The sequence below is a fragment of the Podarcis bocagei genome (assembly GCF_964188305.1).
Source record: "Podarcis bocagei genome assembly, chromosome: 9".
Taxonomy (NCBI): domain Eukaryota; kingdom Metazoa; phylum Chordata; class Lepidosauria; order Squamata; family Lacertidae; genus Podarcis; species Podarcis bocagei.
In genome coordinates this window covers 22,941,516-22,956,631 of record NC_138134.1, presented here as the reverse complement: position 1 = coordinate 22,956,631, position 15,116 = coordinate 22,941,516, and the positions used below count along the sequence as shown (strand labels likewise).

Sequence of the window (15,116 nt, the reverse complement as noted above, 5' to 3'; positions counted from 1 at the left end):
TAGATCCTTCCTCCCCAAGAAAACTCTAGTGATAGACCCCTGGACATCAAATGAACACTCAGGCTCCAATTCTCCCATTGGGTTTGCTGTCCCGTTTGATCTTGAAATATGGGACAAAGGAGGAGAATCAATGGTTGAGGAAGGATGTGGCTGAAGTAGCTGTTAGAGGGATCAGGCAACATGTCAATGAGACTAGGTATTTGGGGCTATCTCAGGACTACAGTAAGTTCTTCCTGGTCTTCAGATGTGCTGGGTTTCTCTGAGGGTCCCACACCTCTTCCTTGAAGGAAGTCTCTCCAGGGTCCTGTTGTGATGGGATTGTGATACACTGGTACAACCTACATTATGTTGTGGTTTGAACACCAGTAGATTGGACAAAACAGTGCAAATCATCAGCAGAACTGGCCACAATCAATGCAGAATGGAGCAGATTTCAGAATATTGAAATCCAACATTTGCCTTGGACCAAATGTTTCGACGTTTGTCAGTTGAGAATCTATAAGTGGATATGGATATGGAACATTCCCGACACAAGAATATGGGAAATCCATACAACTTGGGTTGTATATAATGACCGCTCCCCGCTTAAAACGGGGGGCGCCCTTTGCGTGGACGCGTGCAGGCCCCTAAATCTGGAGCGGCCCCAACAGCATAGGCTTGGCTTTGCCTTCCCTCAGGTGTGATACCTGGAGGTCTCCGCCTACCTCAGTCAGTTGTCCAATCCCACCTGGGGGAAGCGTTGCCAAGGAGACCAGGCCAGGTAGGGGAGGGATTACCTGCCCACACAATAGAGGGAGGATCTTACCTAGGAATCCTCACTTGGCTCCAGAGCTTTAAATAGTTTTTAACTGGATAATCCAGCCCATAGTTAACCTTCCCATCAAAACGTGATTTCAGAATTGGAAGGAAAAAGAAACATTGAATTCACATATTGTAGTTCACTCTGAATGGCTCCAACCTATACCAAGAGCACCACTAGAAAATGATCTCATATCTGTTGTTAGGCAGTGAAATAATGAGAGGAGATAACCGACTGTCATTTTGTCTGGATTTAAAACCAACCCTCCCTTTCCTGCCCTCCCTGCAAAAGGAAGGAGGAAAAATCCCTGTGCCATTTGGTTCATCAGGATTTATGGTACACAAGTTTCTTGCTTGATGGAAATGCTGTTTGTCTCTATACACAAAGAGGACAGATGTGCCACATTAATAAGTGATCTGTGGTGCTGTTAACATCACTTTGCCTAGTAACAGTTAGGCGCAGCATACTAATACTGCCGAAAGAAAAGATACATATGTTTGGATGGGCTTTTGAAGCAGCTGCATTGCCACCTGTCTTAGTCTGATGAGGACATTTCTAGGTTTTATGGCTGTCACCTCAAATCTTGCATCAGGTAGCTGTAAGGTTGAAATGAGAGCATTTTTCTTTTTTATTATCAGGGATGCCTATGGAATGAAGTCACATTGAAAATGCCCTAAAGTGCTTGTTTGTTTTTCCAGCGCATCGCCAGGGCAGTGCTGTTTGCTCTGGTCAGACACGACTATTTCCATAAGCCTATAAATAGTCTTATCGCTCCACATGTGATCACCGGGACAACTTGGGGAAGGTCTGTAGCTCAGTAGCAGAGCACATGGTCTGCATGCAAAAGCTCCTGGGTTCAATCCCTTACATCATCAGGTACAGGGCTGGGAAAGTTTCCTTTCTGAAACTCTAGACAAATATTACCAGTCAGTGTAAACCACTGTCTGAAATGCCAGAGAGCCGCTGCTTTTCCAATGTAGACAATACTGAGCCCGATGAACCAATGGTCTGATTTGGTACAAGGCAGCTTCCACTACCCCTAATGATATGTAAAGGAAGGAGAACGTCTTCATGCCCTCTCTGTATGTTAACCCAACTCTTACAAACAAAACCTTCCGGCTGATTCAGGAGCAATGATGAAGTTGCCTTCATGCTTGAATGCGCTGGCAGTGCTCTATTCAGAAGTGGAGAAATGCGCAGACAGTGCCACTGATGTTATGTCAGCATAAATGAATGAAGGGAAGGCAATTAATCTAGCCTTCCAAACAATTTCAAATGCGGACATAATTCAAGAATAATGAGGCAGAAGGAAGAAGGGAAGAAAAGAAAAGAAAAGAAAAGAAAAGAAAAGAAAAGAAAAGAAAAGGGATTGCTAGCCTGAGCAGGAAACGGCTTAAGTAATGCCTGTGTACCATGTAGGACCACACTGCTAAACTCTCTCCAGTCTAGGGTAGGAAACATGTCCCATAGCCCATTTCTCAAGTATCAATATCACTGAAATGCCACATACACTGGCTCATCTGAGCTGTTTTGCCAAAGTATTGAAGCTGCACCATGGGCTCACATGCTCTGTGTTGTATCCAGCTAAGTTCTGCTCAAGAGTATAATCACTGTAATAAAGGAACATAAGTTAGTCATCTACATTAATTTCAATGGATCTATTCTGAATAGGACTGTTGATTATAACCCGCAGCCTTAATCCTTCTTGTTCTCTAACCACTTCATTCGTCTCTCAAAAAAGGATTTTTCTCCTCCATTTCCAGATTGCTCCGATCGTAGTTTACAGTGACATTCAAATCTGGCAACTATGGCCATTGCTAAGCTTCAAACCATGGTTAGCCAATGGACTTCAAAACCATGGTTTGAAAACATGGTCTGAAGTCAGTATTTACCAGAGTTTGGCTGAATTGGAAGGGAGAATGAGGAAGCATCATGTTCCTGAACTACGGTTTGGAGATCCAGAAGTGTGGCATCTAAACTGGACCACACAGTACTCAGTTTCAAAGTCTGAGCAAGGCTTGGAGTGGTGAGTACAAATGATAGAAGTTCTTAGAAACACTCTGCACAGCAATATTTTTGAATACATGGAGTAGGGATGCATAGGCCACAGGCAATTAGTCATGGGCCAAGCACTAGAGAACGTACACTGGAAACTTCACCCTGTATGGCAAGGGATAGTGAAACTTTTCTGGTCCAAGCACCCCATTTTCTGTTGCAAACCCTCCCACTTTGCAGGGTCGGTTGTCACGTGCCAAAGCTGGGAGGGCTGAAGCCAAACCTAAATTCTTACCAATGCATATGATTAATTCTTTAAAAACATTTTTAAAAAGATTATGTCATTGCCCTAGAATGCTTCTTACAAGCACCAACAATGACTTCAAATGCACTAATAATTGCTCCGTTATAATGATCCGTAATGATTATTACTTCCACACACACATTAATGAATTAATTGCCCTGGAATAATTTCACAAGTGCCAACATTGAATTCCAATGAATTAATAGTTTGTAGTAATAAGGATAACAATTATTCCACCATCCCCAACTGAGACCTGCTTACCTTCCTTTGCGCGCGCGCACACACACACACAGAGAGAGAGAGAGAGAGAGAGAGAGAGAGAGACCACAGACAACCCTCTCTTTGCCACTGCAGCGGTGGGGAAGGACATCTTCTTTAGGAATGTCTTTCTCTCATTAAAAGCATTGCCCAATAGCCTTTTCTGGGCATTGCTCCTCTTTCTAGCTGGTTTCACTAGTCACCACAGAGTTGCAAGGAATTAGGACCCAATTTGTTCAGTGGTAGAGGAGGTCAGGAAAAATCAAAGCTCTAGGGGCTCTAGGTGAGCTGGCCTGAAAATGCAACACAGTAAATAAAATGACCAGCTTGTTGCAACCATGAGTTTTATATCTGACATGTTTACTGAATGGAAGGAGGCAGGCATGGAACCACATGGCACGTTGTCCCCAGTCAGACCTGCCACAATGATCTTCCAGACTGAAAACACAATGGATGAATTCAGCAATGAGATTTCTAGAGGGTTTAGTTTGAAGCAGAGCTCATAACGCCCATGTTTCTTCCCAGAACCCGGGAGTTCAGCTCCAGAAACTCATTGATTCTACTAGAGGTATGTCTAGAAATTATGCATTATGCCTCCTCCATTCTCTTTCCATCTGCCACTATGGGTACTTGAAAATGCTACATTTTTGTCAGGCATGCATGTGCAGGCCCCGAAAGCTGTATCAATTATTTGCAATTGTTAAATTAATTAACAGAGATATGCAGCGTCATCTACCCCCTTTGAAATGATCGTCAAGGTAAACGTATCAGATTTTTTTGAACTCTTCTAAAGTTCAGGCAGAACAATTTTTTTTAGTGCAACAGGACCCATAAAGATTCTCCTGTTAATAGCTTTGTGAGAATGCCATCTATATTAATTGCTTTTTGGGTTCTTTCCTAGTTATTTTTGGTACTGGGGCAAAAAGTCAGCCCTTTTATCCTGAGGATCCCTCCCCCACCCCGAGCCATTATTCTAGGTATTATTCCAGCTCTTTTCAGCTTTTTCTGTTCATAATGATAAGCTGGCAAGCACTTCTGAAAAGTTAATCTTCTGTTAGTTTTGCTATTTGTACTACTATGGCAGTTGATTTGCTTTCCCTAATCCGGAGCAGAATCTCTTCCTTACGCACATAAGTGTATATTTTCATTTGATTAGTTCCGGGAGCCTGCCAATAAAACTTAAATTACATGGAGGCCATTTATGTACAAGTTAATTTGATGGCTGCAGTCTCCAAACTGCCTATTCTAGTGCAACAGAGACCAAGGATGGCCACAGACCAAGCAGTGCCCAAGGCAAGGAGTGCATTTGAGGCTCCACTCATTTATTCCAATTTTTAATTCTACTGAGTTGTTATCTGTCTGTCTGTCTATATCTATCTATCTATCTATCTATCTATCTATCTATCTATCTATCTGTCAGGGAACTGCCATCGGAAGGAAGGGAGGTGGAAGGGCTCACACAGGTTGGGAGAGACTCAGCAGCTGAAGAGGGAACCAGTAGGGGGAGAGGAGCTGAGCTGAGGGAAAGTGAGCAGGAGGGATGGCTCCAAGACACTTCCAGCGAGGGCAGTGGGGAGGTTTCAGGACCTCCCGTAGGGACACCCACTCCTCGCCGGAAACTGTCACGCAGAGAGTCCAGAAGACGTGTTTCCGTTAAGGAGCTTTTATGTTTGAAGCGATTCCGAAAGCAACCACTGTCAGAATCTGCCAGCGACTGAGGGACCCATGTTTAAGGGGCTCCGTTACAGACAGAGGTTTGCAAACTTGATCAAACTCTGAGGGACTTGGATTTTACGCACAAGCAGCTCATCGTCCCATCACTCACTCTCTCTCTCTCTCTCTCTCTCTCTCTCTCTCTCTCTCTCTCTCTCTCTCATCTACCTACCTTCCTATCATTTATCATCTTTCTATCTATCATCTATCATCATCTATCTCTTTCTATCTTTATCATTATATTTCTATCCCACCTTTCCTCCATGGAGCTCAAGGTGGTATCTATGATTCTTTCCCCTCCTGGAAATTTAAAATGATTTCTTTTTTTTAAAAAAAAAATCAAGCTGTGGTTATGGGTGGGCGAGTAGGCCTAATCCTCAGTCCTCACATATGCTTGGGAGGTCCCTGCGAGGCTCAGATCCGCCTCAGTTGACCGGGGATGCTGGGTGTTGCCACTGTTCCTGAATAGAAGCAAATAGGTCAACGGAAACCCTCAGGTGCCTCACCATAGCTGGGAGATTATCAGTATTACCTTCGCACCATCCCAAAGTATTGAGAAGCCATAAACCCGAGAGATTTCTACCTGGAAAAAAGGTTCACCTTCTGTTCTATTGACTAGGAATCCAATATAAGCTGTTTGTTTCTGATAGCTGCCAAACATATTCTTCTTGGCTCAGTGCTTTGAGGACAGTTTGCTGTCAAAGAAGATGAGCCTTCAGGATTGGTGGAAAATAAGGGTGGGGTGGAATCTTGATTTTGCTCTCAGGTACTTTGTTAAGCACTGTTCATTTGGATATGATGTGTCATGATTAATATTCCCATCACAAAAACTGGTGCTTAGGTAGGAACCCAGATGTAATTTTTCTTCCAACTTGGTCTCCATTTCACTTCTTTGTCATTCCAGCACACACGACATCATCGATCATGCAGAATGAAAAATTATGTCACCTGCAACTTTACTTTGCTTTCTTGCCAACTTCCAGATGTGGTTCTTTGGCTTGGTTGTTAGGAACTCCAGTGGTACCTGGAGGCTTCCAGAACTTATTCTGTGCTGGACTCAGTGGTGTGCGGTGAAATTTTTTTGTAGAGGAAACCTTAGGGCCAGAGGTGCCAGCTTGTGAGTGCGATTGCTGGCGGTGGTGGTGCAGGGAAAATCATGACGTGCTGATGTCATGCGTGTGAGCGTTGCACCTGCCTCCCTAAGCCGGGCAGAAGCTTTCTGGGCTTTGGGAAGGAGGTACCAGGTCTCTGACAAGATGCTGGATGTCTACTGCCTACTTTCCAAATCCGGGCAGGCTTTGGGAAGATGGCAGAAGGGCTCTTGGTCCTGTCAGAGCATCGTGCCTCCCTCCCTAAGCTGGGTAGAAGCTTCCCAGGCTTTGAGAAGGTGCTAGGCTTTAATACTCTAATTTACCAGAAGCATTTAGGCGACTAGCCTAGTCCCCCTAGTTCACTGCCTGCATGCCTCTGGCGCTGGTTGTCTCAAGCATGTGGGAAGAGCCTGCCTGAATCAGATCAAAGATCTATCATGTCTAGCATTCTCTTGCCCACCGTGGCCTATAGAAAGTTTGCAAGCAGCACATGCTAGCAATAGCCCTCTCTTGCTGCTGTCCCCCAGGGGGAATACTGTGTCTACTTATCTATTTACAGTGGTACCTCTGGTTACGTACTTAATTCGTTCCGAAGGTCCCTTCTTAACCTGAAACTGTTCTTAACCTGAAGACCTCTTTAGCTAATGGGGCCTCCTGCTGCCACTGTGCCACGGCGGCGCGATTTCTGTTCTCATCCTGAAGCAAAGTTCTTAACCCGAGGTACTATTTCTGGGTTAGTGGAGTCTGTAACCTGAAGCGTATGTAACCCGAAGCGTATGTAACCCAAGGTACCACTGTATTATTAAATTTGTATACCACCCTATGCCCGCAAGTCTTAGGGCGGTTCACAGGATAATCAAATCCTGGAGTTAGGGAATGTGCACACAGACACACACATTCATCATGAGATATAACATCACCAGACTTGTTCTGAAATAATTAGTCATGTTAAAGCCTTTTTAAAAAAAGAAAGAAATAAAAGAAACGAAAGCCAATATTTTCCAACCATTTAAAATACCGTATTGGCCCGAATATAAGACACACCTTTTCCCCAAATTCTGACCGTGAAAAGTTAAAGTGTGGCTTATATTCCCGACCTTATGGTATGGAGCCAGGAGCGTGGGGCAAACAGCACTAGGAGTGTGGCAAAGTGGAGCCCGCCCTGCGCATAGTCCCCCGTCCTCTCCCCCAAGGCTGGGAAGGGAGAGAGGAAAGGCCATCGGCAATGCAGCCCCGGCCCAGGATGCAGCCAGGAGCAGTGAGGAAGGGAGTGGCTTATATTTGGGGTTTTTTTCTTTCCCCCCTCCAATTTTAAAGGTGCGGCTTATATATTATGTTCAGGCCAATACGGTAATATTTTTGTTACTCATTTGCATTGTACCCTTCCTTAGGAGAGCAGCTTGCACAGTATATATGGGATTTCCAAGTGGCTTTCTATCCAGGCTCCAGGTTTAGCAGGAAATTTTAGAGGCTGAAGCAGCTACAAAACACCCTGAAGTTACTACAGCAGTGATATGAATTAGGAGTTTATTTGTAGGATGTAATTTTACAGCGACTTATAAAAGCAGTTCACAGCAATCGTCTCTCTACAGTATTACACAAACGGCTGAGGACACGAGGATTGCCTTGTATGAGATGGGAGGGTCAGGGTGTGAGGGATCCATAATCGGAGCTCCTGACTTTTCTTTCTTTTGACTATAAAGCAAGATATGGATTCTGATTTTGATAGGCTTCTGGCTGGGTTTCCCCAGCTACTCTGGGCAGCTCCCAATAGAGTATTAAAAACACGATAAAACATCTAATATTAAAAACTGTCCTGAACAGGGCTGCCTTAAGATGTTTTCTAAAAGTCAGGTAGTTGTTTATTTCCTTGACATCTGCTGGGAGGGGGTTCCACAGGGCAGGCACCACTACTGAGAAGGCCCTCTGCCTGGTTCCCTGCAACCTCACTTCTCGCAGTAAGGGAACCACTAGAAGGCCCTCAGAACTGGACCTCAGTGTCCGGGCTGAACGATGGGGATGTAAATGCTCCTTCAACTATACTGGGCCTTCAAGTATACTGGGCCGAGGCTGTTTAGGGCTTTAAAGGTCAGCATCAACACTTTGAGTTATGCTCGGAAACGTAACTGGAGAAACCACTTACAGAAACTAGCATTCAGAATATGCAATGCTACTCATAGATTTGTCTTAGAGTGACACATCTGTTTGCAAAATATTTACAGATTGCCATGCATAGGCAAGACCATGAAACCATCCTAGCTGGTTGAGAGGCCCTTCAAATAGAACACCTGAGAATTACCTGGCCACTTCCAGGAGTTCCAGCTGTCCTCTGACGCTCTGAGACAACCTAGAAGACAAATGACTTATCTTGAGAGTGGCTAGAATTAAGGAGAAATCTTGCAATTCCCTGAACTCTATGGGTTGTGGATTATAAATGAATGCTATCTGCATTTCCCCCTAATTCTGACATCTGAATAGCTATTAGCGCTGGGCTAGATGGGCCATGCTCTTACTCGGCTATGGCAAATCAGGAAAAAAACATACAAATAAAATATTCTACACCGTTTATATTTTTAAGTTTCCACTCAGTTTTCGGTCATCGCTTGCACCCCTGCAACACTGCACTACTTTGGCTGATTATAGTGCAAGCGAACTGTTCCTTTTGAGAAGAATTTTCTAGCACAGCTGTCAGATTGGTTCAGTCGATTGTCTAGTTTTAAACATCATGGCTACATATAGTTAAAGCACTGATGCACAGCTTGGCCAATTTACATGAAGCTGGGGATACTACCCACAGGGCCTGAAATGTTGTGAATGTGAGTGGATAAATGAAGGAAAGCTTTGCCTGTGAGCAATTTGCATTGCCATAAAAGCTCAGTTGATATTAACAAACAAAATGCTAAAATAAAATAAAATAACCCCATATTCCACTTGCACTAAAGGCATATAAAAGTGGGGGAAGTATTACTTTAGTTCCTTCCGGTTGTTTTTCATGGCTTAACAGTTTGACAATGAGAATTTTGTTTTTTAAAAGTCCTTGTGTATGTCTAGATTACCAGTCATACTGTAACCTCAACTTTAATTACAAATACGTAAGTACAGCATAGCTGAATCAAACGAGAACTCCTTCAATAAGTCTGAATTGGATCTAGAGAGAGTACATCTTCTACCAGACTTTACCCCTCCCTGTTAAACTCTCCGCTTCTTTAATCAAACCGTAAAACTCCTGTTTCCTTGCACTGAGCAATGGTATCAGTCCCATCACCCTGCAGCTAGATTTCCTATTGAAGAGAACATAAAAACCATTAAAGGATCATTAAAGTTATTTTGACTCGACCTCAGTCATTCATGCCCTAGTCACCTCTATGTTGGGTTACTATAATTCATTCTATGCTGAGCTGCCTATGAAGACAATTCAGACAATTCACTTGTTTTGGAATGTGGGTGCCAGGGGGTTGGCTGAAGCCCAAAGATCTGAATACATTACTTCAATCCTTTACCCGGTTCACTAGTAACAACTTGCTGTTGGTTTTGACCTTGAAAGTCAAGGTATGGCACCAGGGCATGTTGGACACTGTCTCCACTCATGAGAAATGATTTGAGAACCCAATTTTGCATGAGGAGTGGCAAGTGGAGTCAAAAGAGAGGGGCTTTTCAGTTACAATATCCAGATTATGGAACACCCGACTCAGGGCAACATGCTTGGTCCAACCCAGATTCTTTATTCCAGTGTGCTTCTAGTTAAACATGACATATTTTTATATGTTTGCAATTTTATTATTTTACAGTTTATTTTATCTGTAGCTTTGTTGTTTCAATTTCAGGTATTGTAGGAAGGCAGGCTATTATTATTATATGTTTATTTTGCAGGGACCTGACACTCATTTTTTAAGTACTGCTGTCACAACCCCAAGTAAAGCCATAATAGTAGACCCATTCAGAGTAACCAGACAGCTAATCTCACAACAATTTATTACAACTGGAGGTCTTATGTCGAAACAGGGCCCTATTTCAGAAAAAGTTCTACAGCAGTGCAAAAGATGCAGAAAAGGTCAACCAAATTAATCAAAGAATTGGGGAGGGGGCAATTTCCCTCAGAACAAAGAGTCAAGAGTTTGGAGTTTTTTAGATTAGGGCACAGAGAGAACCATTTACAGCCCATGAGTCAGATTTGCACCTTTCCAAGCTTCTGAGGCAAAATGGATGTGGTCAGGGGCAAAGGGGGCATGGTCTGAGGGAAAGGGGGAAATGACTGGGGCTCACGGTAGGCATTTGAAAAACTATATATTGTATGATGCAGAAAAGTAGACAATATTAGTAATTCCGGGTAATTCATTTAAACTGATAAGCAGTAGATTCAGGAGAGGCAAAATCATAGAACAATTCTGTGACAAAAGGCAACCAGCCCTTACGGAATTTATTGCCACAAGATGTAGTCATGGCTTTAAAAGGGGTTTAGATAAATTAGTGCAGGTTAGGTCTACCTGTAACTATTAGCCATGGTAGGTTAGTAGAACGTTCAAGCGTGGAGACAGTATTCCACAGAACATGGAATAATGGTTGATGTTTTATAATGTTTTTATATTTTGCTGGAAGCTGCCCAGGGTGGCTGGGTGTAACAAATACAACAACAACAGCAATAATAATATTATTTTAGTATTTGGGGTGGGGTGAGGGTGGGGGATACACAGAATAGCAGCTTCTGGGAGCAGGTGGAAGAAAGTTTGTTGTCTTCCTGCCCTCCTTTCTAGAGACATTTGGCTGGTTATTGTGAGGAGAAGGCAGACAGAAGAAGAAGAAGGGTCCCTGGTGTAATATGCCAGTTCTCTCTTTATATATCAGACTGCCCTAGCAAGAACATAGTCCTGACAATAACAAAATAAAAATAAAAATGTTGCATTTCCTAAATAATTACATACTGAAGCTTGTGAAATTTTTGTTGGGTAAGAGTCAAAGCCTGAAATCCTATACAGTGATACCTCTGGTTACGAACTTAATTCGTTCCAGAGGTCCCTTCTCAACCCGAAACTGTTCTTAACCTGAGGCACGCTTTCGCTAATGGGGCCTCCTGCTGGTGCTGTGCCGCTGGTGCGCGACTTCCGCTCACATCCCAGGGCAAAGTTCACTACCAGGGGCATCTACATCCGGGTTAGCAGCGCTCGTTACCTGAAGCGTTCATAAGGAGGGTGGTACGTAACCTGAGATTCCACTGTACACACTTATCTAAGAGAATGTCCCATTGAATTCAATAGCACTTACCTCTGAATAGACATGCACTGGATTGTGCTGCATAGGATATCCCAACCATCACATTTATTATCGCTTGTTTCTGTTTCGAGTAAAGAGAATAATATTTTAATAGCACATCCATTGCTCATTTATCTTAATCATGACAAGCTTTAACCTTATTTAATTTAAACAAACAAACCAGCAATAAATTCCAGGATCCTTCATTAATTTGGTTATGAGAATTGGCCGTGAACCTTCTTATGGCAAGATTTTTGTGCACTCAGAAACTATTTCATAGGCAGAAAATTAGCCTACAAAGCTTTATTTCTGGAAGCGGGTGTGTGTGTGTGTGTCTAAATTTGCTATATTTCTGTCTGCTGGCCAGCTATTAAAGGCACAGAAATCTGCAATCACCTCTGATACTATTGGTGACATTGTCATTATTCTTATCTCAGTAGAGTATGAGACTCTTAATCTCAAGGTCATGGGTTTGAGATACACATTGGGGACAGATTCCTGCATTGTAAGGGGTTGAACTAGATGTTCCTCATGGTCCCTTCCCACCCTACATTTATATGATTCTAGGATACTAAATGTAATGTATGGGGGCTAGATAAAGGTAGTCATATACTATATACGTAGCAGCCTAATATCCATATACTTCAGAGTAAGGACGTGGGTGGTGCTGTGGGTTAAACCACAGAGCCTAGGGCTTGCTGATCAGAAGGTCGGTGGTTTGAATCCCTGCAACAGGGTGAGCTCCTGTTGCTCAGTCCCTGCTCCTGCCAACCTAGCAGTTCAAAAGCACATCAAAGTGCAAGTAGATAAATAGGTACCCCTCTGGCAGGAAGGTAAACGGTGTTTCCGTGCGCTGCTCTGGTTCGCCAGAAGCGGCTTAGTCATGCTGGCCACATGACCCGGAAGCTGTACGCCGGCTCACTTGGCCAATAAAGCGAGATGAGCCCGTAACCCCAGAGTCGTCCATGACTGGACCAAATGGTCAAGGGTCCCTTTGCCTTTACCCTTAAGGACCTCTGAACTCAACTCGACTTACTTCTGAGTGGACACGTATCAAATAGTGTGTTTTAAGTTGCACAGAATGCTAAAACACACACACACACACACACACACACACACACACTTCTCTCTACCCCACATTAAAGGCAAGCTACGGATATTTTCTCAGCTTCATATCACTGTGTACATTTGCTTTCCTATGTAGGGAAAGGGGGCTTAGGTCAAAACAACAAACTTCTTAATTAAGGCTGCTATCCAGGTTGCACCCTTGCTTGCAGATGTTAAGTCCCATTGGATAAAGTGGGACTTACGTTAAAGCAAGCAAGCAAAGAACCAGGTTTCACAGTGGCGATCGCTTTATGTTCAGGAATAGTATACATAAAATAATAAGGAAACCCTACGAAAGAGGAAGCGGGCGGGGGGGGGGGACTCAGAACAGTGGTTCTCAAACTTCTTCCCTCTGAACCACATTTTCCCATCAGATGTCAAGGTAGTAAAGAACTACACAACTTTTAGAAGACGTCTGAAGGCATCCCTGTATCAGGAAGTTTTTAATGTTTGACGTTTTATTAAGTTTTTATATGTGCTGGAAACCGCCCAGAGTGGCTGGGGAAACCCAGCAAGGTGGGCCGGGTATAAATAATAAAACTAATAACGAAAACATATTTAATAATAATAATAGTAATATGCTCATGCCGCACTAAATTTTTTATCAATAAGAAATACACTGGGAAACAAAAAGCAACAACTCCTAGCAGTGCTTGATTTTGAAAAGATGCGTATTCCACATTCTGCGAATATTTATGTGTGTATGTGTGTGTGTATACAGAATGGTACCTCTGGTTGTGAACAAGATCCGTTCCAGAGGCTCGTTCGCAATATGAGAAGAACGCAACCCACAGTGCTGCGTCTGCGCACACGCGGGTTGCGACTTGCCACTTCTGCGCATGTACGTGACATCGTTTTGTGTGTCTGCGCATGCGCAAGCAGCGAAACCCGGAAGTAACCCTTTCCGGTACTTCCGGGTTGGCGTGGGACGCAACCTGAAAAAACGTAACATGAAGCAAACGTAACATGAGATATAAATGTATATATATGTGTGTGTGTATAATAGAAACACACACACACACACATATATACGTATATATACATACAGAGAGAAACGCACACATGCACACATATATACATACGCATGTATAGTATAGTATAGTATAGTATAGTATAGTATAGTATAGTATAGTATAGTATAGTATAGTATAGTATAGTACAGTACAGTACAGTATAGTGAAATGTTTAAACGCTTCTTTGAGCGGGTCCCGCCACACCTGCCATCCTCTCCTGCCGCACCTGCGCGGCGCTCCGCACCCTTTGAGAACCACCGCCACGGAACGGATCGGAACGGACTACATTTCCCAGAAGGCTTTGCCCAGTAGCAGGCTCGCTTTTGGATTGGTGCTCCTCGGCGCCCAATCAGCGCGGAGGAGAACGGCGTGGATAACGGCGTTTCCCAGGTGCTTGTGGCGGAGACTGACGCGCCGGCGCCCGTTGGAAGCCATGGCCCCGTCACGGCGCCTCGCGCCGCACCTGCCTGTGGGGAGCAGCCTCCTTCCCCCCCTCCTCCTCCTCCTCTTCCTCCTTTGTGTCCAGTTCGGGGGAGGTCAGAAGAAGAAGGAGGTAGAGCCGTTCGCTTCTCTCCCGTTTCCACGCGCCCCGCCCGCGCGACCCTTCTGCCTCCCTGTGTGTGTCGGGGGGGGGGGAGATAGCTAGGGTTCAACACACAAACCCCTCCAGCTCCCTTTGTTTATGAGTTTAATATATTCTCCACCTTCCCCCCTGCAGCTCCTTTGTGTTGGGGTGTGTATATATATATATATTTCATATTCTTTTCTATTTGTTTGTTTATTTGTTGTTTTCTATTTACAATTTTATTTATACAACATGAATGCCCACATTTAAGATTTCATTATTAATTTTAGTTTATAGCGATCATTTTCCCCCACCCTCCTTCTCGCTGCCTCCCTCCCCCCCCCGCCCCCCAGTCATCCATCCCTCTGAGGGGCAAACATAGGTTGGACATGGGGGGGGAAGATGGATTCTTAAGGTTTCTGCCTAGGAATGTTCGTTATTATGCTATGTGGGGTTTGTGTGTGTGTGTGTGTGTGTGTTTTTGTGTGTGTTGTAAGCCGCCTGTGATCTTTGGATGAAGGGCGGTATATAATAATCAGTGCTTATTTCTAAAAAAACAAAAAGTGTTTAGGGGTCCTCTCATTTTGACTCAAGAAAATCACCATTTTTAGTTCAAATTGGGGGGGAAATAAACACAGCAAATGGAGAAAAGTACAAAGATTCACAAAATGTTTAGGGGTATGCCTTCCCCTGCGTCCCCGCCCCCCCCCGAAAAAAGCACTGATAATAATAATAATAGGAATGTGGAGAAGGTTGAGTGTTTGCCTTGCTTAGGACTGCTGATCAAAAGCTGTGTGGCAGCCGAGAATTCTACTACTGAACCACCAATGCAAAAGCTGTATAAAATAAGAGACATAACTAGTGTTTAAATTCAGGACCTATTTTCTTTTGTTTAATACGTTTTTGAATTATTTACAAAAAAACCCCACCCCTCAAAAATGTTGTTAGATCATGTAAGCAAAATCAGTTCTACATCTCACATCCCACAGCTTGTTTTATCGATGGAACATGTGGTGTTACGGTG

The 15,116-nt window shown here is 43.7% G+C and overlaps 1 protein-coding gene and 1 long non-coding RNA gene across 2 annotated transcripts in view; one reads left to right on the top strand and one right to left on the bottom strand.

The window, feature by feature from the left end:
• Window positions 1–13,873, bottom strand: part of LOC308595176 — a 30,763-nt gene extending 16,890 nt beyond the window's left edge. The window contains exons 1-2 of the long non-coding RNA XR_014011858.1: window positions 13,732–13,873; window positions 11,420–11,489 (exon numbers count right to left, since the gene is read on the bottom strand). This is a non-coding gene — a long non-coding RNA (uncharacterized lncRNA). The remainder of the gene's footprint in view (window positions 1–11,419; window positions 11,490–13,731) is intronic.
• A 16-nt stretch (window positions 13,874–13,889) lies between these two features.
• TUSC3 (tumor suppressor candidate 3) overlaps window positions 13,890–15,116 on the top strand; it is a 127,654-nt gene continuing 126,427 nt past the window's right edge. The window contains exon 1 of the mRNA XM_081209048.1: window positions 13,890–14,080. Coding sequence (XP_081065174.1) covers window positions 13,961–14,080 — 120 coding nt within the window. The 5' untranslated portion in view covers window positions 13,890–13,960. The remainder of the gene's footprint in view (window positions 14,081–15,116) is intronic.